General features: G+C 48.3%; 1 protein-coding gene across 8 annotated transcripts; it reads left to right on the top strand.

Moving 5' to 3' along the window:
• Positions 1-12: 12 nt before the first annotated feature.
• Positions 13-25,537, top strand: HYOU1 (hypoxia up-regulated 1). 8 transcript variants are annotated; one of them, XM_067039112.1, is made up of 26 exons: positions 13-156; positions 14,647-14,744; positions 14,984-15,077; positions 15,256-15,334; positions 15,490-15,644; positions 15,767-15,843; positions 16,290-16,471; positions 16,711-16,826; positions 18,192-18,384; positions 18,599-18,733; positions 18,905-18,987; positions 19,083-19,215; positions 19,387-19,574; positions 19,805-19,943; positions 20,479-20,539; positions 20,695-20,774; positions 21,191-21,376; positions 21,520-21,692; positions 21,772-21,859; positions 21,989-22,111; positions 22,260-22,393; positions 22,474-22,558; positions 23,206-23,446; positions 23,541-23,588; positions 23,855-23,905; positions 24,039-25,537. In XM_067039112.1, exons 2-26 carry the CDS (start codon positions 14,654-14,656, stop codon positions 24,098-24,100), a joined length of 2,997 nt encoding a protein of 998 aa, XP_066895213.1. In that variant the 5' UTR covers positions 13-156; positions 14,647-14,653; the 3' UTR covers positions 24,101-25,537. The 8 variants fall into 8 exon arrangements, with proteins under 8 accessions (XP_066895213.1, XP_066895216.1, XP_066895214.1 ...); XM_067039115.1 differs by having other exon boundaries at positions 54-156; positions 21,523-21,692; XM_067039113.1 differs by lacking the exon at positions 13-156 and adding an exon at positions 1,489-1,658.
• The last annotated feature ends 244 nt before the right edge of the window (positions 25,538-25,781 follow it).

The raw sequence follows: 25,781 nt of genomic DNA, 5'->3' as shown, positions 1-25,781 counted from the left end.
CGGCGTATCACGTGACCCGGCAGCTTCCGGGAGCCTGGGTGCACAGGCTCTCCAGTCGCTTTGACAGCTTCCCCGTGCCGGGAGAGTGCGCGCCGCCGCTTGAGGCAGTGTCCCCAGCCCGCCGCTCGCTCCGCATTTTGCGGTTTTGCCGGCTCTGTAAGTGCACTGGCTGAAATGCTTGTTAAGAGCTAGACCTTCATTCACCTCTTTGAGCATCAGTTTCCTCCTTTATTAAATTCGCAGGCAATGAGGGATCAAGATGAGGATCAAATGTCACGCGGTTTGTGAATTGTAACCCGCTGTGCCTAGGTGAATTACCTTCTGCCCTCACAGGACTGTTTTGAGGCCTAAATGAACCCGTGTATGTGAAACTGGTTTTTTGACTGTAGAAGAGGAGAATTAAAGTTAGAGGTTTGTGTCTGCCACCAGATACGGATTGTGAACTATAGTCAGTGTCTTATATTCGTTTCTGTGTCCCTCTGTCTGAGCGCATGGCATGTAATGGGCACCTAAAACATGTTTCTTAAGGAAGCTGGGAAATACTGATGGAGCAGGAATTCCAAGAACCTGGGCTTTCTCTCGTTGCCATAGTGGCAGGGTATGGCATGTAAGCAGAGCACAGCAAAGAGCCTTGAAGCCGCAGTTCTGAGCACTGAGTGATTTAACGAGTGGTGTCCAAGACACTTCATGGTACCCACCAGTCCCAACTCGGGCTAATCCAACTGTCCACGTGGAAAACTGCAGGTGTACTGTTTGTGTGCCACAGGAATCTACAAACAGGAGTGACACAGAGTCATTTGAGATAGTATGCATTTGAAAAAGTGGCCATGTGGTTAGTATTTGTGAAGTTCATTTTTGCATCCTTGCGCCCCACAGCTTTTTGTTTTCAGAACATTTTACTCTTTATTCCTTCCCCGGAGTTCCCAGAGAGTAGGGCCTGTATCTTGGTTACCAGGAACCAGGTCTAACAGAGCCTGGTAGATACTCCATGTTTGGTTGAAGCAATGAATGTGGATGATTTTCCTCTTATCACCTCCTCTCCTTGGTCTTGTTGACAGGAAAGGTAGTGTCCATTTGTCTAAAGAAATAAATGAGGAGACGGCACACAGATTGCCTGATTTCCAGCCCAGATTTCTTTCTTCTTTGTCACACAGGTATTAGAACTAGTTCAGGATCTCAGTCCGTGGGCAGAAGCACAAATGGGGAGTAGATGGGACCAACTTTCACCTGCTGAGAGTATTCTGTACTATTCATTAGAATTTTTAGATCGTGTGTTATGTCAGTTGTTAAGACTATGGATAATATATGTTAAAGGAAGCAAAGTGAGAGCAAAGAGATGTGAACAGCAGACTGGCATCTTTGTTGCTGACGTGAGTGCTCCCCCTGCTGTCCAATGGTACGGACTCAGCATCTTCCTTTTTTTTTTTTTTTTTTTTTTGCGGTACGCGGGCCTCTCACTGTCATGGCCTCTCCCGTTGCGGAGCACAGGCTCCGGACGCGCAGGCTCAGCGGCGATGGCTCACGGGCCCAGCCGTTCCGCGGTATGTGGGATCCTCCCCGGACCGGGGCACGAACCCGTGTCCCCTGCATCGGCAGGCGGACTCTCAACCACGGTGCCACCAGGGAAGCCCGGCATCTTCCTTTGATGTTTGAACCTGGTAAGGTCCATGCGCACTGGATCTTCTTGTTGATGGGGGTACACAGGCAGATAACTGGCCCACCAGAGGACCCATGGCACCTCTTCAGACTTGCTACCTTCCTTCCTTTCCTCTTTTTGACCAATACGTGTTCACTACTAACTGTTCCTGGCATTGTACTAAATACCCAGAATATATACATGAAAAGGACATGGTTCTTGCTCTTCAGGGAGTTTGACCACCACCATAGGGGACAGACAAACAGGACTGACAGTATCCAGCCCTTAATTTCTTTTTTATAATTGAAGTATAGTTGATTTACAATGTTTCAGGTATACGGCAAGGTGATTCAGCATATACACATACCTTTTTCAGATTCTTTTCCATTGTAGTTATTGAATATAGTTCCCTGTGCTATACAGTAGGTCCTTGCTGTTTATCTATTTTATATATAGTAGTGTGTATCTATTAACTCCAAATTCCCAATTTCCCCCCCCCCCTTTTCCCCTTTGGTTACCATGTTTGTTTTCTATGTCTGTGAGTCTATTTCTGTTTTGTAAATAAGTTCATTTGTATCTTTTTTTAGATTCCACATATAAATGATATCATATGATATTTATCTTTCTCTGATTTACTTTACTTAGTATGATAATCTAGGTCCATCCATGTTGCTGCAAATGGCATTATTTCATTCTTTTTTATGGCTGAGTAACATTCCATTGTGTGTGTGTGTGTGTATGTGTGTGTGTGTGTGTGTATGTCACATCTTTATCCATTCATCTGCCGATGGACATTTTAAAAAAATATCTATTTATTTGGCTGTGTCAGGTCTTAGTTGTGGCAGGTGGGGTCTTGCGTTGCAGCGCACAGGCTTCTCTCTAGTTGTGGCCTGCAGGCTGTAGAGCGCGTGGGCTCAGTAGTTGCGGCGCTTGGGCTTAGTTGCCCCGCAGCATGTGGGATCTTAGTTTCCCGACCAGGGATCAAACCCAGGTCCCCTGCATTGGAAGGCAATTCTTAACCACTGGGCCACCAGGGAAGTCCCTGTCAATGGACATTTAGTTTCCTTCCGTGTCTTGGCTATTGTAAATAGTGCTGCTACGAACACTGGGGTGCATGTATCTTTTTGAATTAGAGTTTTCATCTTTTCTGGATACCAGTCCTTAATTTCATGTAGTGAATGATACATAACAAAGTGCTTTCACTTTTCATGGATTCTTCATAGCAACCATCTGCAGAAGTATCATTATCTCTGAAGAGAAACAGTTTTAAAGAGGTTCAGGTGATTCTCTCTGGGCAAAAACATCAAAGTCCTTTGGAAATAAAACAAGAGTTCTGGGGCTTCCCTGGTGGCGCAGTGGTTGAGAGTCCGCCTGCCGATGCAGGGGACACGGGTTCATGCCCCGATCCGGGAGGATCCCACGTGCCGCGGAGCGGCTGGGCCCGTGAGCCATGGCCGCTGAGCCTGCGCGTCCGGAGCCTGTGCTCCGCAACGGGAGAGGTCACAACAGTGAGAGGCCCGCGTACCACAAAACAAAACGAAACAAAAAAACAAGAGTTCTTCAGTTCCCTAACCTTTAATTAAATGGTTTGCTAGGGTGTAAAGCTAGGCCACACTTGTCAGAACACACACCAGGGTTTAACTTTTAGTTATGCTTGTCTGAATCCAGGAACTTCAGTATAGTGAGGAAGATAAGAAAGCTGACTACACAGAAAAATGATCGAGTGTACAAATTCACTTACAGTTCTGCATACTGAGAACTGGAGTTCTGAGGAGACTAAAGATGTAGAAGCAACTCAAGTCTTTAGCTTGAAATTAAAGAGGTCACAACCCAGAATCAAGAATTGCCTAGCAGTGCCCTTTCTTTTGCCCTTCAGCCAACTACAGCCCATGATGTACAACAGTCATTTCCACTAGAGCAAAACAGGAACACTACTTCTTCTAGCTGCAAGTTTTTATTTTCTATCATTCCTTCCCCCTCATCTGGCTCTCTGGGAAGAAACCATTTTCTAGACTACTGGAAAGTCTGGTTTTTTCCTGTCAGCCCCTAAAAAGGCTAGCAGCAGTTTCCACTTTAGGAACAAGAAGGTCAACCTAAAATAAACTCAGAGGTCTTAGAGTATAAGAGAGTCCAGGGCTCCAAGGCTACCATGAAACAGGAGAAAGAAGCAATTAACTGATTATTGATTGTGAAAATCTAGCCTACAAAAAGAGAAATTCCCCATGAACTTGGCAAAGCACTTAACCAAGCTTTTAACACTGCAATAGTGCACATCTTTTAGTTTTATTTGTCTAGACAAAAACCAAAAACAATAAAAAAGTTAACTAATGTATATTCGGTGCTTAGGATGTCCCAAGCCCTGTGTAAAGCACTTTACTACCTTCTTTTTATTTTTAAAGTTAGAGGAACCACTAAACAGGCTCTTATTTATTTATTTATTTATTTGCACCAGGCCTTAGTTGCAGCAGGCAGGCTCCTTAGTTGCGGTTCCAGGGCTCCTTAGTTGCAACTCGCCCACTCCTTAGTTGCGGCACACAGGCTCCTTAGTTGTGGCACACGAACTCTTAGTTGCAGCATGCATGTGGGATCTAGTTCCCTGACCAGGAATTGAACCCGGGCCCCCTGCATTGGGAGCATGGAATCTTATCCACTGTGCCACCAGGGAAGTCCCTACCGCCTTCTTTAATTTTGACACAAACCCTGTGAGGCACATACCAGCATGCCTCTTTAAATGATGTCAAAACTGAGGCTCAGGAGAGCTAAACAACTTGCCTAGAGGCACACAGATAGGAAGTAGTGGGGTTCACAGACAAATCCAGGTCTGCAGACTCCAAAGCCCTGTATTCTGTGTGATCAGTTATTTTTTAAAGAGCATGCAAATCCATAAATTTGTTCATAAGTCTGAGTCATTTTTCTATGTGATCGTGAAGTCATAAAATTCAAGAACCCTAAAAGTCTTGCTTTCTCTCCTTGACATATAATAATCCCCATCTCAATGCAAGCTGAGAAATGTTCCTAAGCCTTTGTCTCCTCATCACCCCCCCCTCACTTTATCAAAACTCATAATGCCTGGACTTCCCTGGTGATCCAGTGGTTAAGAATCTGCCTCCCAATGTGCCACAGGGCAACTAAGCCCGCATGCCGCAACTACTGAGCCCACGCGCCACAACTACAGAGCCCGTGTGCCACAACTACAGAGCCTACGTGCCATGGAGCCCGTATGCTGCAAAGAAGAGCCCGTGCACCGCAACTAAGAACCAATGCAGCCAAAAATAAATAAATAAATATTAAAAGAAAAATAAACCTCATAATGCCAACACTTTATTTTTTTTCCTTTTGGCCGTGCCACGCAGTTTGCGGGATCTTAGTTCTCCAACCAAGGATCAAACCCGTGCCCCCTGTAGTGGAAGTGCAGAGTCCTAACTACTGGACCACCAGGGAATTCCCACCAAGACTTTAAAAATGAATTCATATTCTAATGTTAGTAAGGATACAGGGCTGTCATTCACTGCTGTTGGGGAGTGCACATTGGTAAACCTTTCTGGAGGGCAATTTGGCAATATGTACCAAATGCCTAAAAACCAGGATTTAAGGCCACATTTCCACTTTTATAAATTTATTTATTTTTGCCTGCGTTGGGTCTTTGTTGCTGTGCGTGGGCTTTCTCTAGTTGTGTTCTCTAGTTGTGATGAGCAGGGGCTACTCATCATTTCGCTGCGCGGGCTTCTCATTGCCATGGCTTCTCTTGTTGTGGAGCACGGTCTATAGGCACGCGGGCTTCAGGAGTTGTGGCTCGCGGGCTCTAGAGCACAGTCTCAGTAGTTGTGGCACACGGGCTTAGTTGCTCCGTGACATGTGGGATCTTCCTGGACCAGGGCTCAAACCCATGTCCCCTGCATTGGCAGGCGGATTCTCAACCACTGCGCCACCAGGGAAGCCCTCCACTTTTAGAAATTTATCCTAGGTAGATTATAAAGGATAGAGTTACATAAAAATTTATCAATAAATGTGTCCATTGCAATTTTATAACAGTACAAAGAACATCTTAATTGTCAAATAGTAATTTTGGTAATTTTTAAAATTAATTAATTAATTTGGTTTTTTTGGCTGCGTTGGGTCTTCGTTGCTGTGCACAGGCTTTCTCTAGTTTTTGCAAGCGGAGGCTACTCTTCGTTGTGGTGCCTGGGCTTCTCATTGCAGTGGCTTCTCCTGTTGCAGAGCACAGGCTCCAGGTGCATGGGCTTCAGTAGTTATGGCATGCAGGCTCAGTAGTTGTGGCTCGTGGCCTCTAGAGCTCAGGCTCAGTAGTTATGGCGCACAGGCTTAGTTGCTCCATGGCATGTGGTATATTCCCGGACCAGGGATGGAACCCGTGTACCCTGCATTGGCAGGCGGGTTCTTGACCACTGTGCCACCAGGGAAGTCCTTGGTAATTAAATATTGTATTTCTCTATGCTCCAATTCCATAAATATAGACACTGAAAATTCTGGAGAGGAAAAATATGACATAGGAACGTGGTAAAAGTGTGTATCGATTGATATCATTATAATACTATAAGTGATTTAATCTAGAAAACGGAATTGTGAGTGGTTTTTATTCTTTTTTTTGAATTTTATTTTATTTATTTTTTGTACAGCGGGTTCTTATTAGTTATCTATTTTATACATATCAGTGTATACATGTCATTCCCAATCTCCCAGTTCATCCCACCACCACCCCCTCGCCCCCGCCACTTTCCCCCACTTGGTGTCCATACGTTTGTTCTCTACATCTGTGTCTCTATTTCTGCCCTGCAAACCAGTTCGTCTGTACTGTTTTTCTAGGTTCCACATATATGCATTAATATACGATGTTTGTTTTTCTCTTTCTGACTTACTTCACTGTGTATGACAGACTCTAGGTCCATTCACCTCACTACAAATAACTCAGTTTCATTTCTTTTTATGGCTGAGTAATATTCCATTGTATGTATGTGCCACATCTCCTTTATCCACTCATCTGTTGATGGACACTTAGGGTGATTCCATGTCCTGGCTATTGTAAATAGAGCTGCAATGGACGTTGTGGTACATGACTCTTTTTGAATTATGGTTTTCTCAGGGTATATGCCTAGTAGTGGGATTGCTGGGTCGTATGGTAGTTCTATTTTTAGTTTTTTAAGGAACCTCCATATTGTTCTCCATAGTGAGTGGCTGTGCCAATTTACATTCCCACCAACAGTGCAAGAGGGTTCCCTTTTCTCCACACCCTCTCCAGCATTTGTTGTTTGTAGATTTGTGTCTCCATACAAATTTTAAGATTTTTTGTTCTAGTTCTGTAAAAAATGCCACTGGTAATTTGATAGGGATTGCATTGAATCTGTAGATTGCTTTGGGTAGTATAGCCATTTTCACAATATTGATTCTTCCAATCCGAGAGCATGGTATATCTCTCCATCTGTTTGTGTCATCTTTGATTTCTTTCATCAGTGTCTTATTGTTTTCTAAGTATAGGCCTTTTAGCTCCTTAGGTAGGTTTATTCCTAGGTATTTTATTCTGTTTGTTGCAGTGGTGAATGGGATTGTTTCCTTAATTTCTCTTTCTGATCTTTTGTTGTTAGTGTATAGGAATGCAAGAGATTTCTGTGCATTAATTTTGTATCCTGCAACTTTACCAAATTCATTGATTAGCTCTAGTAGTTTTCTGGTGGCATTTTAAGGATTCTCTATGTATAGTATCATGTCATCTGCAAACACTGACAGTTTTACTTCTTCTTTTCCAATTTGTATTCCTTTTATTTCTTTTTTCTTCTCTGATTGCCATGGCTAGGACTTCCAAAACTGTGTTGAATAATAGTGGTGAGAGTGGACATCCTTGTCTTGTTCTTCATCTTAGAGGAAATGCTTTCAGTTTTTCACCATAAAGAATGATGTTTACTGTGGGTTTGTCATATCTGGCCTTTATTATATTGAGGTAGGTTCCCTCTATGCCCACTTTATGGAGAGTTCTTATCATAAATGGGTGTTGAATTTTGTAAAAAGCTTTTTCTGCATCTGTTGAGATGATCATATGGTTTTTCTTCCTCAATTTGTTAATATGGTGTATCACATTGATTTGCATATATTGAAGAATCCTTGCATCCCTGGGATAAATCCCACTTGATCATGGTGTATGATCCTTTTAATGTGTTGTTGGATTCTGTTTGCTAGTATTTTGTTGAGGATTTTTGCTTCTATGTTCATCAGTGATGTTGGCCTGTAGTTTTCTTTTTTTGTGACATCTTTGTCTGGTTTTGGTATCAGGGTGATGGTGGCCTCATAGAATGAGTGTGGGAGTGTTCATTCCTCTGCCATTTTTTGGAAGAGTTTGAGAAGGATGGGTGTTAGCTCTTCTCTAAATGTTTGATAGAATTGACCTGTGAAGCCATCTGATCCTGGACTTTTGTTTGTTGGAAGATTTTTAATCACAGTTTCAATTTCATTCCTTGTGATTGGTCTGTTCATATTTTCTATTTCTTCCTGGTTCAGTCTTGGAAGATTATACCTTCCTAAGAATTTGTCCATTTCTTCCAGGTTGTCCATTTTATTGGCATAGAGTTGCTTGTAGTAGTCTCTTAGGATGCTTTGTATTTCTGCGGTGTCCGTTGTAACTTCTCCTTTTTCATTTCTAATTTTATTGATTTGAGTCCTCTCCCTCTTTTTCTTGATGAGTCTGGCTAATGGTTTATCAATTTTGCTTATCTTCTCAAAGAACCAGCTTTTAGTTTCATTGATCTTTGCTATTGTTTTCTTCATTTCTATTTCATTTATTTCTGTTTTGATCTTTATGATTTCTTTCCTTCTACTAACTTTGGGTTTTGTTTGTTCTTCTTTCTCTAGTTCCTTTAGGTGTAAAGTTAGATTGTTTATTTGAGATTTTTCTTGTTTCTTGAGGTAGGCTTGTATTGCTATATACCTTCTTAGAACTGCTTTTGCTGCATCCCATAGGTTTTGGATTGTCGTGTTTTCATTGTCATTTGTCTCTAGGTATTTTTTGATTTCCTCTTTGAATTCTTCAGTGATCTCTTGCTTATTTAGTAACGTATCGTTTGGCCTCCATTTGTTTGTGTTTTTTACGTTTTTTTTTCCCTGCAACTGAGTTATAATCTCATAGCATTGTGGTCAGAAAAGATGCTTGATACGATTTCAATTTTCTTAAATTTACTGAGGCTTGATTTGTGACCCAAGATGTGATCTTTCCTGGAGAATGTTCCATGTGCCCTTGAGAAGAAAGTGTAATCTGCTGTTTTAGGATGGAATGTCCTATAAATATCAGTTAAATCTGTCTGGTCTATTGTGTCATTTAAAGCTTGTGTTTCCTTATTAATTTTCTGTCTGGATGATCTGACCATTGGTGTAAGTGAGATGTTAAAGTCCCCCACTATTATTGTTACTGTCAATTTCCTCTTTTATAGCTGTTAGCAGTTGCCTTATGTATTGAGGTGCTCCTATGTTGGTGCATATATATTTATAATTGTTATATCTTCTTCTTGGGTTGATCCCTTGATCATTATGTAGTGTCCTTCCTTGTCTCTTGTAACATTCTTTATTTTATAGTCTATTTTATCTGATATGAGTATTGCTACTCCAGCTTTCTTTTGATTTCCGTTTGCATGGAATATCTTTTTCCATCCCCTCACTTTCAGTCTGTAGTGTCCCTAAGTCTGAAGTGGGTCTCTTGTATACAGCTTATATATGCTGTCTTGTTTTTGTATCCATTCACCGAGCCTCTGTCTTTTGGTTGGAGCATTTAATCCATTCACATTTAAGGGAATTATCAATATGTGTGTTCCTATTACCATTTTCTTAATTGTTTTGGGTTTGTTTTTGTAGGTCCTTTTCTTCTCTTGTGTTTCCCACTTAGAGAAGTTCCTTCAGTGTTTGTTGTAGAGCTGGTTTGGTGATGCTAAATTCTCTTAGCTTTTGCTTATCTGTAAAGCTTTTGCTTTCTCTGTTGAATCTGAATGAGATCCTCGCAGGGTAGAGTAACCTTGGTTGTAGGTTCTTCCCTTTCATCACTTTAAATATATCGTGCCAGTCCTTTGTGGCTCGTAGAGTTTCTGCTGAAGAAGTCAGCTGTTAACATTATGGTAGTTCCCTTGTATGTTGTCATTTTTCCCTTGTTGCTTTCAATAATTTTTGTCTTTAATTTTTGTCACCTTGATTACTGTGTGTCTTGGCATGTTTCTCCTTGGGTTTATCCTTCCTGGGACTCTCTGCACTTCCTGGACTTGGGTGACTATTTCCTTTCCCATGTTAGGAAAATTTTCGACTATGATCTCTTCAAATATTTTCTTGGGTTCTTTCTCTCTCTCTTCTCCTTCTGGGACCCCTATAATGCGAATGTTGTTGTGTTTAATGTTGTCCCAGAGGTCTCTTAGGCTGTTTTCATTTCTTTTCATTCTTTTTTCTTTATTCTGTTCCATGGCAGTGAAATCCACTATTCTGTCTTCCAGGTCACTTATCCATTCTTCTGCCTCAGTTTTTCTGCTCTTGATTCCTTCTAGTGTATTTTTGATTTCAGTTATTGTATTGTTCATCTCTGTTTGTTTGTTCTTTAATTCTTCTGGGTGTTTGTTCTTTAATTCTTTTAGGTCTTTGTTAAAAATTTCTGGCATCTTCTCAATCTTTGCCTCCATTCTTTTTCCGAGGTCCTAGATCACCTTCACCATCATTATTTTAAATTCTTTTTATGGAAGGTTGCCTATCTCCATTTCATTTAGTTGTTTTTCTGGGGGCTTATCCTGTTCCTTCATCTGGTACAAAGTCCTCTGCCTTTTCATTTTGTCTATCTATCTGTGAATGTGGTTTTCCTTCCACAGGCTGCAGAATTGTAGTTCTTCTTGCTTCTGCCGTCTGCCCTCTGGTGAATGAGGCTATCTTAGGTGGTTTTTATTCTTTGTTTTTCCTATGTTCCTCCAGTTTTCTTCAATAACCAGACATTTCTTTTGTAATTCTAAAAACATTTTTATAAAAATAGAAAAAAAACAACTTATCCTGGTGCTTCTCCTGCCTAAGGTTACAGTAAAATCAAACCCTCTAGTCCTTTGTGTGACACATACAAAATAATTTTTAAATTTTTTACTGAAGTATAACTTGCAAACAGAAAAGTGTACATACTACAATCCATTGAATTTTCCCAAAGCCACTGCAACCAGCATCCCAAAAGCCTGCCCTATGCCCTCTTCATACCCTGAAGGGGTAAGCACCATCCCAACTTTATCACTGTAACTTAATTTTGCCTGTTTTTAAACTTTATACAAGTCAAGTCATAAACTGTGTGCTCTTTGGCTTCTGGCTTCTTTCACTCAATATTGTTTGTGGGATTCATTTAAGTTGTTGAATGTAATAGTAGACCATTTGTTTTCATTGCTGTACAGAATTCCATTGTGTGAATCTACCACTATTTATCTATCCAGCTATTGATGGGCATTCGGGTAGTATTCAATTTGGGGCCCTTATGAATTAAGCTATTATAAACAGTCTCTACATTTGTTAGATATACACCTAAGAATGGGGTTGGTGGGTGACAACAAATTTTTAAAATTCTCCTGGATTATGTTTGCCATAATCAACATTGCCCTCAGCCCATAACATAACGTGCATGGTTTATAATGTATGAATGTGCTCTGGCTAATGTGTTCATTTTAGTCTTCTGTCAGTTTGGCACATGTTCTGCAAGACGGCAACTTTCTTCCCTTGGGTTTCTACACAGTGTGGGGGAAGGGATGTAGTCCTCAAATGTTATTACAGTTTATTCTGGAGAACTAGTGGATTCAGCTGTCTTAGTTAATCTAAATCAGGTGTTTTACATTAAAAATTTCCCATTGTTTTACAGCTTGCCCTTGTGAAATGCTATTCTCCTCTCTGGTCAGAGAACAAAACAGGTGACTTCCCAGAGCACTTGCACCTGCTGCACATCCCAGAGGGACAGACACCCAGGTCGAGAAGCATAGCTGCAGCAAACTGTGCTCCCACCAAGGGTATTCTGGGAGTGGGAGCTCACTTAGGAGCAGGGGAGACTGACTTACTTACTCTTCCAATTAAGTCATTCAACAGGTTTTTATTAAGTGCATGAAACCATGAACATACTTGTTTCCCAACAGACTGACTTCTCTGAAGGAAAGGACAAGGTCGTCCCCATCTTTGGAATCCCAGCACCTAGCACAATGCTTTCAGACGACGGAGGGCCAATAAATGTTAAAATGCATACTCTGAAAGGGATGGAAAGAATCTACCCTACTGGATAGCTGGTCAAAAGTAGAGTCAGTTATTGAGAAACAATATCTTTCTCTGTGGAACTGAAATGACAACTTCTATGTTCATCAGTATGGCTAAACAACCCCTATGCTATGGAATGTTCTATAGCAGTAAACAAGGTGAATCTCTATGTACTGGTATGGAAAATGCTCCATGATTTATTGTTAGTTACCAAAAAAAAAAAAAAAAAAGAGAGCAAGCTGCAAACAATCTAATTGTATAACATTTTACCATTTAGAAAAGGACAACAGCTACATGTTTCAAAACACGTATATGTAAATACAGAGGAAAAGGCCTGGAATGTTACACATCTGATAACAGCAGATCTCAGACAGAGTAAGGTTGTGGATATTATCAAAGGGATTTAGCTTAATTTAGAATATTGGAACTTTTTTCAAGATTACATTTGTGTATGGTGCTCCAGTGGTTAAGACTTTGTGCTCCCAATGCAGGGGGCGCGGGTTCCATCCCTGGTTGGGGAACTAAAATCCTGCATGCTACACAGCGTTGCCTTAAAAAAAAAAATTACATTTGTGTATTATTTGTGTAATTAAACCGTTTTAAGCAAATTTCTATTTCTACCAATTTCTCTGCTACCTGAACACTGAACTGTTCTTAAAAGGAAGGAAAATAGACCTTTCCCTGGTACTGCCAGTAGGTTTATCTTCTAAGCATAGACACCAGACTCTCCCTAAGCTTCATAAAAAATGTAGGGAAAGGAACAGATAAGAGTTCCTTAACCAAGCCCTGGCTGTCATAGTCAGGGCCTTCACGAGAACCTTCTGTGAAGCAAGGCCAGGCGTCGATTTCGTGAGAGGCGACTGATACCACGTTTAAGAAAAGTGCGCTCATCTCAGTAAAACTGGGAAAAGAAAGTGCTCTAAGGACCGTGCATATTTCTACGGGACTGCAAAGTACAGAGAGGGAAGTGAGGAGCGCCAATACCTGCCCGAGGTTCTTTAATTCAGGAAAAAAAGGCAAGTGCACAAGCTTTAATGGAGGAGAAACAGGAGGTGGTGCATCTGTGCTTAACCAATTACAGCTTCACAAATATTAAAAGCGTCTCTTGTGTGTAGCGATTTGCAGTTTGGAATATTCCTTCTCATACAAATTAAAGAGTCCAGGCCAACTTCTGCCACGAACACAACCGTTGTCTCCGACCCATCAGCGAATATCTCTCCTTTGGTGGCTTTAGTTTCGGCAAAGAAACAAAGGGGGGTTGAGGTGGACTGAGCCAGAAGCGCAGCCATTCTCTGATTTCCAGCCAAAGCCAATACCGACCAACAAGCAAGCGCCTCTTCCGCGTGGCTGCGGAGGGGATGCCGATCCTTCCTGCTCCTCGGCCGGAGCTCCCAGGTGACCAGAAGAATAGGGCTGAGGGCGGGACCGCCCGTGCACCGACTCGCTCCAGGGACCGGTCACTGCCGACCCGGGGAGTCAGACATCCACCACCGCGGCCGGAAAAGCCCCGCGAGCGCACCGGGACTGACGCTGGGCCGCGTGACGTGGTCCAATCCACTGCCAGCATCCGCGGTTTTCCTCCAACTGGTTGACTGGCCCCTCCGCTGCCTCCCCGGTAGCAGCCGGAGACGGAGGAGGGGGCGGGCCTAGGACGTGGCCCAATGGGGACGCGCGCCGCGGCGGCGGGGGGCGGGGCCTGGCCCGCGGCGCAGGGCCGGGCGGCGGAGGCTCCAATGAGCGCACGCCGCGTCCGGGGCCGGCTGTTCAGCGAGACGCCGCCGGGAGGTTGGTAGCTAATGTAGCAGTTTGCACACCGAGGGGAGTTGTGAAGGACGTGGGTTTGAGGGGCGCGCTGCTGGCCTCGTGGGTCCGTCCGCCGCCGCGCTTGTCCCAGGGCTGGGTCCACAGGAGCGGAGGCAAGAGGTAGCGAGGGTGGGGATGGCGATGGGGACCGGGCACCCCTCCTAGAGGAGGCAACGTGCTAGCTCCGGGGGCGGGTCGGTAGTGGGAGTGAGGGCCGCACGAACGCCGGTGCGCTTGGCCCTGCATCTCGGTCCCCGGGGCGCCCCCACGTCTTAGGGTTGGGCCGGGACCTCTTTCCGGGAGTGGGAGCCGCCGTCTTCGGCTGGTGAGGCTTAGGTGAACTCGGGGTACTCGGTACCCAACGGCGCGGAACCTTACCGTTCCAGGCACAGCGTCTGAGTAGGCAGCGGGGCCTGGTATGGGATGGAGAAGGGGAGCGGGCGGGACAACCTGAAGGGATGCTGAGGATGAGACAGGCCCTTCTTCCATCCCAGCCTCCCCCAACGTCACCATCTCTCAGTTCCCGTCCAGGCCCGGCCAGGCTTTCCCCGCCAGCAGGGGAGCTCCAGGTGTAGGAAGGTAGTTGAGTCCTGGGCGGGGATCCTTGGCTGCACCTGCATCCCAGGTGTCTGACAGCAGGGACAGTGCTGGGAGTGCGCCAGTTGCTGCCTGTGCTGTGGACGGAAGGCCCTGGTCTCTTTTCTCCTGTCCTGTTACGTTTATTTAGGGATGTGGTTGGTGGCTGGCGGCCAGGATCTCTGCTGTTTCACCTGGGCCTTTGTGTGGGCATTTCTGAGGATGCTGAGAGTGCTTGGTTCTCATTGGGAGGGAGGGAATGGGATGTAGACTGCTCTGCCCTGGGTGAGCAGGGAGTAGGTATGAATCTTAAAGCTTCTCTGTTCTGGATGAGGTTCTGCCTCCTTCACTCAGGGCATCCAGTTACAAGTGTTGTTTTTCTCCTCCCCCAGAGACACAATGGCAGCCACCATCAGGAGGCAGAGGCCAAGGAGGCTAGCCTGTTGGGCCTTGATGGCTGTGCTCTTGGCAGACCTGTTGGCACTGAGTGGTGTGTACCCCAACACAAGCATCAAAAGAAATATAAGCGAGTGAATGTTGGATGATACATGGTGGGAAGGGGGAAAGAAGCTGGTGGTGGGAAACTCTGGACTCTTAGGTTGTGAGACCCAGACCTTTTTCTTTGTCTATTGCTGTCTTACTTTCTCCATGGAAAGCAGTGTGCTTTGATTAGTGGGGCCTCGGAAGTGGGGGAAGAGGGGCTAATTGACAAATCTGTTTCCCCTTCAGACACTCTGGCAGTGATGTCTGTGGACCTGGGCAGTGAGTCAATGAAGGTGGCCATTGTCAAACCTGGAGTGCCCATGGAGATTGTCTTGAACAAGTGAGGGCGGCCACAGGGTCGGGTGGGGAAAGGGAGTCCACGCCCCAAGCCACAGTGTGTTCTTCGTAGTGCCCTCGGCAGACTTTGGTGTCTGCACGATTGATTGTATGTGGGGTGTTGAGGCTCCTGAGAACACACCCTGCTATAGGCACCTGGTACCATTGTCTCTTTTCCACAGGGAATCCCGGAGGAAAACCCCAGTGACTGTGACCCTGAAAGAAAATGAAAGATTCTTTGGAGACAGTGCAGCAAGCATGGTGAGCTAGCAGCCCGCCCCCTTCCCAGAAGCAGTGGGCAGAGGAGAGGAGGTAACAGACCCCAGAGTCTGTTCCCTGATCAATCTCTGAAGTAGGAGGTAGGTGATGGCCAGCTTGGGAGCCTAATACTCTGCTTCTTCTTTACCTTCTCTCAGGCCATCAAGAATCCAAAGGCTACGCTGCGATACTTCCAGCACCTCCTAGGGAAGCAGGAGAATAACCCCCATGTGGCCCTTTACAGAGCTCGTTTCCCCGAGCATGAGCTGGGCTTCGACCCACAGAGGCAGACTGTGTACTTCCAAATCAGCCCGTGAGTGCCCTGCTGGGAAGGGTGGGCTCAGCGGGCCTGATGGGGTCCCCACTGGCATGTGCTCACATTGTCCTTGCCTCGATGCCTGGCTTTCCTTGCCTCTAACTGCTTCCTTCCCCCAGGCAGCTGCAGTTCTCACCTGAGGAGGTCCTCAGCATGCTTCTCAATTACTCCCGTTCTCTGGCTGAAGATTTTGCAGGTGAGCGGCCACGATGGGGCCAGTGGTAGCCAGGTTCCCTAGGGACTCAAATGGAGGTAGTTTTGCCTCCCAGGGAATATTTGGCAACGTCTGATGACATTTTTGGTTGTCACAACTGGGGAGCTACTGCTACTGGCATCTACCAAGTAGAAGCCAAGGGTGCTGCCAGACATCCTAGACTGCACAGGCCTGACCCCCAAACCAAAGAATTACCTGGCCCAGAGACTTCCCTGGCAGTCCAGTGGTTAAGACTTCATGCTTCTACGGCAGGGGGCACAGGTTTGATCCCTGGCGGGGGAACTAAGGTCCCACATGCCGCACAGTGCCACCAAGAAAAAGAGAGAGAAAGAGAATTATCTGCCCCAAAACATCAATTGTGCTGAGATTGGGAAACCCTCCTCTAAGGTATGAAGCTGGTGGGAACTCTGTTCTGTTGTCCGCTGTAGAGCAGCCTATCAAGGATGCAGTGATCACCGTGCCAGCCTTCTTCAATCAGGCTGAGCGCCGAGCTGTGCTGCAGGCTGCGCACATGGCTGGCCTCAAAGTGCTGCAGCTCATCAACGACAACACTGCCACTGCCCTCAGCTATGGTGTCTTCCGCCGGAAAGATATCAACAGCACTGCCCAGGTAAGCCAGGGAGGAACTGCTGACCAGACTTTCAGGGTGGCTGAGTCTGATGATGGAGGCCATTTGGCTCGTTTTGCATCTTGTTTCCATGGCTGGCCCTTGACAAAATGAGGCAATAGCCCTCAGCCCCCAGCCCCTTTTGGAGTTGTTTGGCTTTCCCTTGAGAGTTGGTGCAGCCCCTTGCAAGCAGGGAGGAGTTGAATAAGGTTCCTGTGACAGTGGCCTTGATGTCTCTACAGAATGTCATGTTCTATGACATGGGCGCAGGCAGCACTGTGTGCACCATCGTGACCTACCAGACAGTGAAGACGAAGGATGCAGGGATGCAGCCACAGCTGCAGGTCCGGGGAGTGGGGTAAGTGGGTGCTGGGGGGAGGGCTGCTGGCTGAGATACCCTCGAGCCAGGGCTTTATTCTCAGAGGGGCAGCTGCCTCACTTGCCTGCTCCCTGCAGGAACGCTCTCCTGGTTAAAGCATCAGTCGTCATAGGGTACCTCTCCCGAAGAGCAAGGGGTAGATGGAAATTGGGGGAGGACAGCTGGGAAGATTGAAGGGCAGGGAACGTCCCCAGCTGCTTCTGAGGAAATCCACAAGGCCATAGGCCATATGTAGAGTGTCAGATTCAATTAATTTTTTGGTCTCGTCATTCCAGTTTACTTATCACTGGCGTTACCTTATTTCACAAACCCGTTCTTTCATGTCAATCTTTACTGCTTCTATGCTAGTCCAAACCACCATCGCCTCTTACCTGCAAAATTGAAGATCTCCCTACTGCCAGTGTGGCCTCGCTCCAGTTCTTTCTCCGCATCTCAGCCAGAGAGTTCTTTTCAAAATGCCAACCTGACTGTATCTCGTTTCTTTAAAAACCCTACAGTGGCTTCAAACCCTTGTCTTGGCCTGTAAGGCTGTGCCTGTGTGCTCCCGGGCTCCTCCTGCTTGGCTCTGACCCTGACCCTCTTGCTCTTTGAGCTCCAGCCATCCTTGCCCTCCATGGAACTTACACACCGCACTCTCTCTCACCTCACAGTTTTTTTTGTTTGTTTGTTTGTTTTTGTTTTGTTTTTTTGCGTTACGCGGACCTCTCACTGTTGTGGCCTCTCCCGTTGCGGAGCACAGGCTCCGGACGTACAGGCTCAGCGGCCATGGCTCACAGGCCCAGCTGCTCCGTGGCATGTGGGATCTTCCCGGACCGGGGCACAAACCCATGTCTCCTGCATTGGCAGGCGGACTCTCAACCACTGCGCCACCAGGGAAGCCCATCACCTCACAGTTTTTATGCATGCTTTTCCCTCTGTCTAGAACGTTCTTTCCTCTTCACCTAGTTAACCCCAACTCATCCTTCAGGTTTTAGCTCAAGCATCAGTTATTCACAGAACTTTTCCTGCCCTCTCTAAATAGCTGAAATTTTCCATATATGTGTTTAGTGGCGTTTTTCTTTCTGTTATAACACATAGGTTGGTTAAAATTTCACATTTATATATGATTATCTGGTTGCTGGATTATAAACTCTTTGACAACAGAGGGATTGTCTTGTCTTTTTTTTCTCACAGTTGCATCTCCAGAGACAAATACATAGTTTGATGCCCAGTAGGTACAATTGAATGAATGGGCAGATACCTGTCGCTGTGAGGTGTCAGCCATGTGGGTGAAGGCCAGGTTCTGTGCAGATGAAGGAGCCCTGTGTGTTCCTCATGCTTTTTCCTGTTCCCTTTCCTGCACAGGTTTGACCGCACCCTGGGGGGCCTGGAGATGGAACTCCGGCTGCGTGAGCATCTGGCCGGGATTTTCAACGAGCAGCGCAAGGGCCAGAGAGCGAAGGATGTGCGGGAGAACCCCCGCGCTATGGCCAAGCTGCTGCGTGAGGCCAATCGACTCAAGACCGTCCTGAGTGCCAATGCTGATCACATGGCCCAGGTGCTCACATGTGGCTGCTTGAGGGCAAATATTCCCCACCCAGAGGGTGGAGGATCGCGCCACCCTGAGCTAGACACCTTGTGCCTGGTGTGCCCCATCCCTTCTTCCTGTGCTTCCTTCCATCCTCCCAAAGTCCTTTTCCCTTGGTGTCTGACCTGCTCACTCAGAGAGCAGGAACTGGGTGAGAACTCTGACCCTCCTCTTCCTCCCGCAGATCGAGGGCCTAATGGACGATGTGGATTTCAAGGCGAAGGTGACTCGGGCAGAGTTTGAAGAGCTGTGTGCAGACCTGTTTGAGCGGGTGCCTGGGCCCGTGCAGCAGGCCCTGCAGAGTGCCGAGATGAAGCTGGTGAGGGGGTCGTCGAGGAGGGCATGGCAGGGAGACAGGTGGGATAGAAAGTGATGAGGTGGCAGGAAGGAGGGAGCAGGAACATCAGGGAGGAGTAGGACGGTTGAGTAGTAGGCTGAGTAGGACGGTTAACTCGTGCTGACCCATCTCCCATTCTTTCTTCCCCTGCAGGATGAGATTGAGCAGGTCATCCTAGTGGGTGGGGCCACTCGGGTCCCCAAAGTTCAGGAGGTGCTGCTGAAGGCTGTGGGCAAGTGAGTGTGGGGGGCTGGGGGGCTGGAGGGCTGAGGGGAGGCGGGCCAGGCGGGGAGCTGCAGGGGGATGGTGCTGAGGCTCCGGATGCTCACAGGGAGGAGCTGGGCAAGAACATCAACGCCGATGAAGCCGCCGCCATGGGGGCTGTGTACCAGGCAGCGGCGCTCAGCAAAGCCTTCAAGGTGAAGCCATTTGTTGTCCGAGACGCGGTGATCTACCCCATCCTGGTGAGTAAGCCTGTCTGATGGGGTGACAGGCTCCCTTTACCCCTTCCAGGGCCATCTCCCCTGTCTCCTCTAGACTGTCTGTCTGTCTTCCTGCCATTGATGTTCCCCGCCCTTCTTCCCCGAGACCCTCCTCTGCTTCTCCAGCGTACCTCCCCTCTGCCTGCCATGTAGGTGGAGTTCACGAGGGAAGTGGAGGAGGAGCCTGGAGTTCGCAGCCTGAAGCACAATAAGCGCGTCCTCTTCTGCCGGATGGGGCCCTACCCTCAACGCAAAGTCATCACCTTTAACCGCTACAACCATGACTTCAATTTCCACATCAACTATGGTGACCTGGGCTTCCTGGGGCCTGAGGATCTTCGGTGAGGGTGTGGGGCAAGGAGAGGACTCCAGGGAGGGAGGATTTGGGGTCTGAGGGTGACACAGAGGAAGCAGGCTGTGGGCTTGGTCTTGGGGTTGGGCTGAGCTTCTCTGCCGGGAGGAGCTTCCATCCCAAGGGTGTCCTCGGGGAGGGCCCTGCATCTCATCCTGGGAGGCTGTGTAGGCTAGAGCTGGGGGGGCTCCCCTTAACAGCTCTCTCCTCCCCACCCAGGGTATTTGGCTCCCAGAATCTGACCACGGTGAAGCTAAAAGGTGTGGGTGAGAGCTTCAAGAAGTATCCCGACTATGAGTCAAAGGGTATCAAGGCTCATTTCAACCTGGATGAGAGTGGCGTGCTCAGCCTAGACAGGGTGAGAGCAGGAGACCCCGTGTGCAGGGTGGGGGCCCAGGCCCCAGCAGCCGTTTCCAGAGCAGTTCCTCATGGTATTAGAACGTGACAAACGAAACGGGTTCTGGAGTTGGGTAAACCTTAGGTTAAACAAAGCTAACCAGGGACCCGGTATGGTCTGTCTCAGAGCCTATAAATGCTCGTGGATGTTATAAGTTTCAGGATCTGTAGAATGGTTGAGGAAGCTGTTTTTAAAGAACGGTTCTGGGGGTTAATATCTTTTAGAACATACTGGGGCAATACGGCCCATGCGGTTGAGTGGAGAAGTGTGAGGGTGGGTGGAGGAGGAGCTACGGTCCCCTTCTGAAAGGGCTCATAATCAACAGGGGTGGCAGTGACTCCATCCAAGAGCCCTTAGAAGGAGGCAGGTGAGAGAACAGGCCGGCACACCTGGAAGTCACTTGGATGTGCCTAAGCAGTCACCCGCCAGGCAGGATATTTGTGGAGAAAAGGTGGCTTAGCGTGTGCATTTCTTCACCTCGGATCCCTGTCTTCAGGTGGAGTCTGTGTTTGAGACGCTGGTGGAGGACAGCCCAGAAGAGGAATCTACTCTGACCAGTAAGATGAGCGTGCACACACGTGTATGTGTTTGTGTGTGTGTGAGAGGGTGTACTTGTGTGCATTTTGGGGAGGTGGGCGGGCCATGCCCTTAGGGTTGGGGGTGGAGTCAATGCTGTGGTCCCCTTTAAGTCTTTGGGTTTTCTTCTTTCTAGAACTTGGTAACACCATCTCCAGTCTGTTTGGAGGCGGTGCCACACAAGATACTAAAGAGAATGGTACTGACACTGTCCAGGTAAGGCCAAGATGGAGCCAAGGGAGCATGGAGATGGTGCAGGGGACCAGGCAGAGGCAGCAGGGACAGGGAGTTGGAGTGGGCATCTCAGCTGCCTAGGATGTGATAGACCTACCCCTCCTCTCAGCCCAGGCCGAGTTCACCACACCCTTCTCTGGACTCTGAGCTGTCCCTGTGCTTGAGCTCCAAGGCCCACCCTCATCTCCAAACGCTTTTCCTTTGTCCAGCTAGACTGCTGTAGTCCAGATGCCTGCTGCCGATTTCCATACAGTTGTCCTCTGTCTCCCCCAAGCTGTGTCATGGGTGGTGAGCCCTTCAAAGCAGAGCCGTGGGGACCTGGCACTGCCGAGCCAGTCCTGATCCATAGGCTCTGCTAGTGACTATTGTGGGTGGGCGTGTCTGTGATTGTTTCCCAGGAGGAGGAGGAGGGGGCTGCTGAGGGGAGCAAGGCTGAGCCTGGAGAGCAAGCAGAGCTCAGGGAGGAAGCTGAGGCCCCAACAGAGGACACCTCTCCACCCCCACCCCCTGAGCCTAAGGAGGATGTAGCCACTGAGGGAGAAAAGGCCGCAGAGAAAGACAACGGGGTAAAGCCTGAGGCCCAGGTGAGCCCTAGGCAGAGTGAGGCCAGCCTGGACCCAGTGGTTAATGGGACAGGTGCCTGCCTTGCTTCTTGGCCCCCCGAGCCCTGCCTGTGGAGGATAGAAGGGCCAACACTTGCCCTGACATCCTGGTCTCTTCTCCCCAGAAGCCAAGTGAGAAGGACGAGGCAGGGGCTGAGGGTGTCCCTCCAACCCTGGAGGAAGAAAAGAAGCAGAAGCCGGCCCGGAAGCAGAGAATGGTGGAGGAGATCGGGGTGGAGCTGGTAGTCCTGGACCTGCCTGACTTGCGCCAGGATGAGTTGGCCCGCTCGGCCCAGAAGTGAGTAAAGGCTGCAAGTGCACGGAGGGTGCCCAGGGTGTGGAGTGGAGCCCCTCATGCCTGCTGCCCCTGTCCACAGACTCCAGGACCTGACGCTCCGGGACCTAGAGAAGCAGGAACGGGAAAAAGCAGCCAACAGCTTGGAAGCATTCATCTTTGAAACACAGGTTGGTCGGCTGGGAAGCACACCTGCCCCAGGCCCTGTATCTGGGGCTGGGGAGCAGGGAGGGGGTCCTGTTCCATGAGCCTTGCCCCCAGGGTCTGCTGCACACTTGTGCTCTCGTGCACCTCCCCAGGACAAGCTGTACCAGCCTGAGTATCAGGAAGTGTCCACCGAGGAGCAGCGTGAGGACATCTCTGGGAGACTCCGTGCCACGTCCACCTGGCTGGAGGATGAGGGCTTTGGAGCCACCACAGTGGTGAGGGACCTCCCAGGACATGGCGGGCCGGATGGGAAAGGGAGGAGAGTTGGGGTGCGAGGCCATAACGAAGGATGCAGGGCTGGCTCCAGGGCTGACATGTCGTGCCCTCAACCCTTGTGCCCTCTCCCTCCCCCACACTCATCAGATGTTGAAGGAGAAGCTGGCCGAGCTGAGGAAGCTGTGCCAAGGCTTGTTTTTTCGGGTGGAAGAGCGCAAGAAGTGGCCCGAACGGCTGTCTGCCCTTGATAACCTCCTCAACCATTCCAGCATGTTCCTCACGTGAGCGGCCCCTTCGCTTTTCTTCCTCATTCAGTCCCGCCCTGTCCCTCCTGGACTGATGGTCTCCTCTCTGGCTGCAGGGGGGCCCGGCTCATCCCAGAGATGGACCAGATCTTCACGGAGGTGGAGATGACAACATTAGAGAAAGTCATCAATGAGACCTGGGTAATCCCCATGTAAATACTTAACTGGAGACTTACCTGGCAAGGTGGGCTGTCCTAGGCAGCGTGGGAGATGCGGAGAAACGGAGAGCTGGCAGCCTCTGCCTCCGGGCTTGGCAGCTAATCCGGAAGGCAGAAGATGGTTACGTTTGAGGCCCTGTCGGATTAGTCCCAGACTAGGGTCATAGCCATGAGTCATCAACCAGATGAGCAACAGAGCCCATCCTGTGAGGTTAGAGAAAGCTGCTTTGAGGAGCTGGTACTTGAGCTGGATGCAGAAAGTGGGCCAGGGTTGGGGGAGGTGAGAATGACTTGTCATGAGAAGCAGAAACTGTTTTGGATGTAGGGACTTTTTTTTTTTTTGAACCAGAGCTCAGAAGTGGAGAGATAAGGAGAAAATAATTAAGAGGTTCAACTGTAGTTAGTCCATAGTAATAGGATGTAAGCCAGAAACGTGTAGTTTGGGACTCCCATGTGGAGAGTCTCGAATGCCATTCTGAGGGGTCTGCTTACTTCTGGGGCTGATGGCCACGGGCAGCAGTGATTTGGGGTCTGAGGGAAGAGCCTGAGGTTGGTTGGGGGGTGTATTTCACCTGGGACAGAGGTGTCTGCCATCTCCGTGGCTGGCTCTGAGCCTGTCCTCTCCCACAGGCCTGGAAGAATGTAACCGTGGCCGAGCAGGCCAAGCTTCCTGCCACAGAGAAGCCCGTGTTGCTCTCAAAAGACATCGAGGCCAAGATGATGGCCCTGGACCGAGAGGTGCAGTATCTGCTCAATAAGGCCAAGTTTGCCAAGCCCCGGCCCCGGCCCAAGGACAAGAATGGGACCCGGGCAGAGCCTCCCCTCAATGCCAGTGCCAGTGACCAGGGGGACAAGGTCATCCCTCCAGCAGGTGAGGGCAGGGTGCCTGGTTCCAGGGGCTACTGGGCAGCAAGAAGCTTTCCTTTCCCTCCCGGGACTACATTTTCCTCCTGATTTCCCTCCAGGCCAGACTGAAGATGCAAAGCCCATCTCAGAGCCTGAGCAAGAGACTCGTAAGTTGGGGAAACTGATTGGGAATATGGGCATCGCTTAGCTGAGGAGTCGGCAAACTGGCAGGTACAGCCTCTTTGCAGACGGCCCGTGAGCTATGAATGGTCTTAGAAGGTTATTTCCAAAAACGAAATATGGAAAGAGACTTAGTGTGGCTCACAAATCCTGAAATATTTACTATCTGGCTCTTTGCAGAAAAAGTTTGCCATCCCCTCCGTTAGCCCCTTCCTTCCTTTGCAGACACTAACCCATTCCTTCCCGAAAGCAGGATCTGAACCGGCAGACTCTGAACCTCTGGAGTTAGGGGGTCCCGCAGCAGGTGAGGGCAGAGTGGGAGATGGGGGGTACCGGGAAGCCTAGCAGGGCCTGGGGGGAGATGCCTGCCCAGAACTGGGCCCATTACCTCCATCTCACCTGCTTTTGTTCCTTTGCTCTCCCCCAACTCCCACCAGAATCTGAACAGAAGGAGCAGCCTACAGGACAGAAGCCAACTTTGAAGAATGATGAACTATAACCCCTGCCTCCCAGTTCCCCACTCGTCCCCGCCCCCTTCTCTTACCACCTCTATTTATTAAACACCAAGGGTTGGGGGAGGGGTTGGTCCCACCCTCAGAGGCTTAAGTTCCTCTTCTCTCACCTGTGATTGGAGATGTGGAGAAGGGGAAGGAAGGGACAGCTCACCAGTTCCTCTGGAGTAGTTCTGTGGTGAAAACTGAAATTGTTCCGTTCCCCAATCCAACCTTCTGGTTCCCTACCCATCCAGGCCCTAGTTTGGGAAAAATCACTATTAGGTCTTAATTCTTCGCCTGTGGGTAGGTGAGAGGATGGCCATCGGTAGTTGGTTGACAGACCTGGTAGTGGGAAGGGTGTCCTGGCTGATTAGAGGGTCTCCAGTCTTTTCTGGTCATCCTTCCCTCCCTCCCTCCCTCTTCCACCACGAGATCAGTGCCACACAGGCCAGTGTCTGCAGAGCCTTGGTTACCAGGTTTGATTTCTGAGCGCCTGTCTGTGCTCTTGCCTCCTCCAAGCTTTTTCTCTAAAAACCCCCACCCCCATGACTCCTCCCCGTGGGTCTCCTTGGCTTCCTCTTGCAAGTTGGGCAGTCCTCTGCCTCTAGGGCAGAGCCCTTCCATCTGGACTGCCTAAGTCAATCTAGGTCGACTCCCACCCACATGTACAACCCCCGGTGGCCAGAGTAGGCAGGGAGAAAGTGAAGAAGGGAATCCAGCTGCCTCTCCAGGGAGTGAGATGTGTGAAAACCCTGTAGCTCCCCAACCTGTGGCCTCTTGGGCCTAGGAAAAGCTGTGTGCAGTGGCTGGCACAGAATGCCAGCATCCTGCAAGCGCTGTTGAAAACTGCATCTTCCTAGTAGCCTGGTACTCCATGGCCCTTTGACTTCCTGCCCCCATTCTCTCCGCTCCTGTCTGCCCTCTCAGAGCCTTTCCCTCACTTCCTGGCCCCCTGGGCTGACCAAAATGTGCTTTCTACTGTGAGCCCCTGTCCTAAGACCCTGGGGGCAGGAGAGACCATGGCGTGAATGTAAAAATGCCACCTCGCTCTATTGGAGGCAGGCCTTGTGGGGGGAAGGAAGAGGGTACAGGCTGGCCTTTCCTATTAATGTGTTGCTCTGCTGGGATGGGGGCCCCTTACCCACCACACCGGTGTTGGGCAGCCTGCCCTCCAGGATCCCATCTGTACCAGGGGCCAGGGCTGCCACCCCAACTCCCAGGGCAAGGGGTAGCCTGCTTGTGTCTGTCTCTTGTGTTTTTTTCCTCTTTTTTTTTTCTTTTTTTTGCCACATTGGCAGAAATGTGACCCAAGTGTCCTACCCTGTCCTGTATGTTTGAGTTGTTTCACTAGCAGTTGAGGCTGGTTGGACAGCTTTGAGTCAAGTTGTACTTTGCTCCATTGTTAATTGAAAAGCTGTTTCAATAAAATATTCTTTTCTACAGTTTTTTTGTGCTGTGAAATTTTAAAAATATGTTTATTTATTGAATATAAATAATGCATGTTGATAATGGAAAATTTGGAAGGTAGAAGTTTGAATAACAAAATTGCGTATAATACTACCACCAAAACATCATTAACATTTTGGACTTAGTTGAGATTCATGTATGTAATTTTTCTTCATGAGAACAAAACTGTGGTTTTATTTTTCCCCTGACATCATTTGGATCCCTATATTCCAGGTATTT

This window comes from Kogia breviceps, chromosome 7 (genome assembly GCF_026419965.1).
Source record: "Kogia breviceps isolate mKogBre1 chromosome 7, mKogBre1 haplotype 1, whole genome shotgun sequence".
In the NCBI taxonomy this organism is placed as follows: Eukaryota; Metazoa; Chordata; class Mammalia; order Artiodactyla; family Physeteridae; genus Kogia; species Kogia breviceps.
The sequence above is the reverse complement of the archived record's forward strand: the minus strand, read 5'-3'. Positions and strand labels throughout refer to the sequence as shown.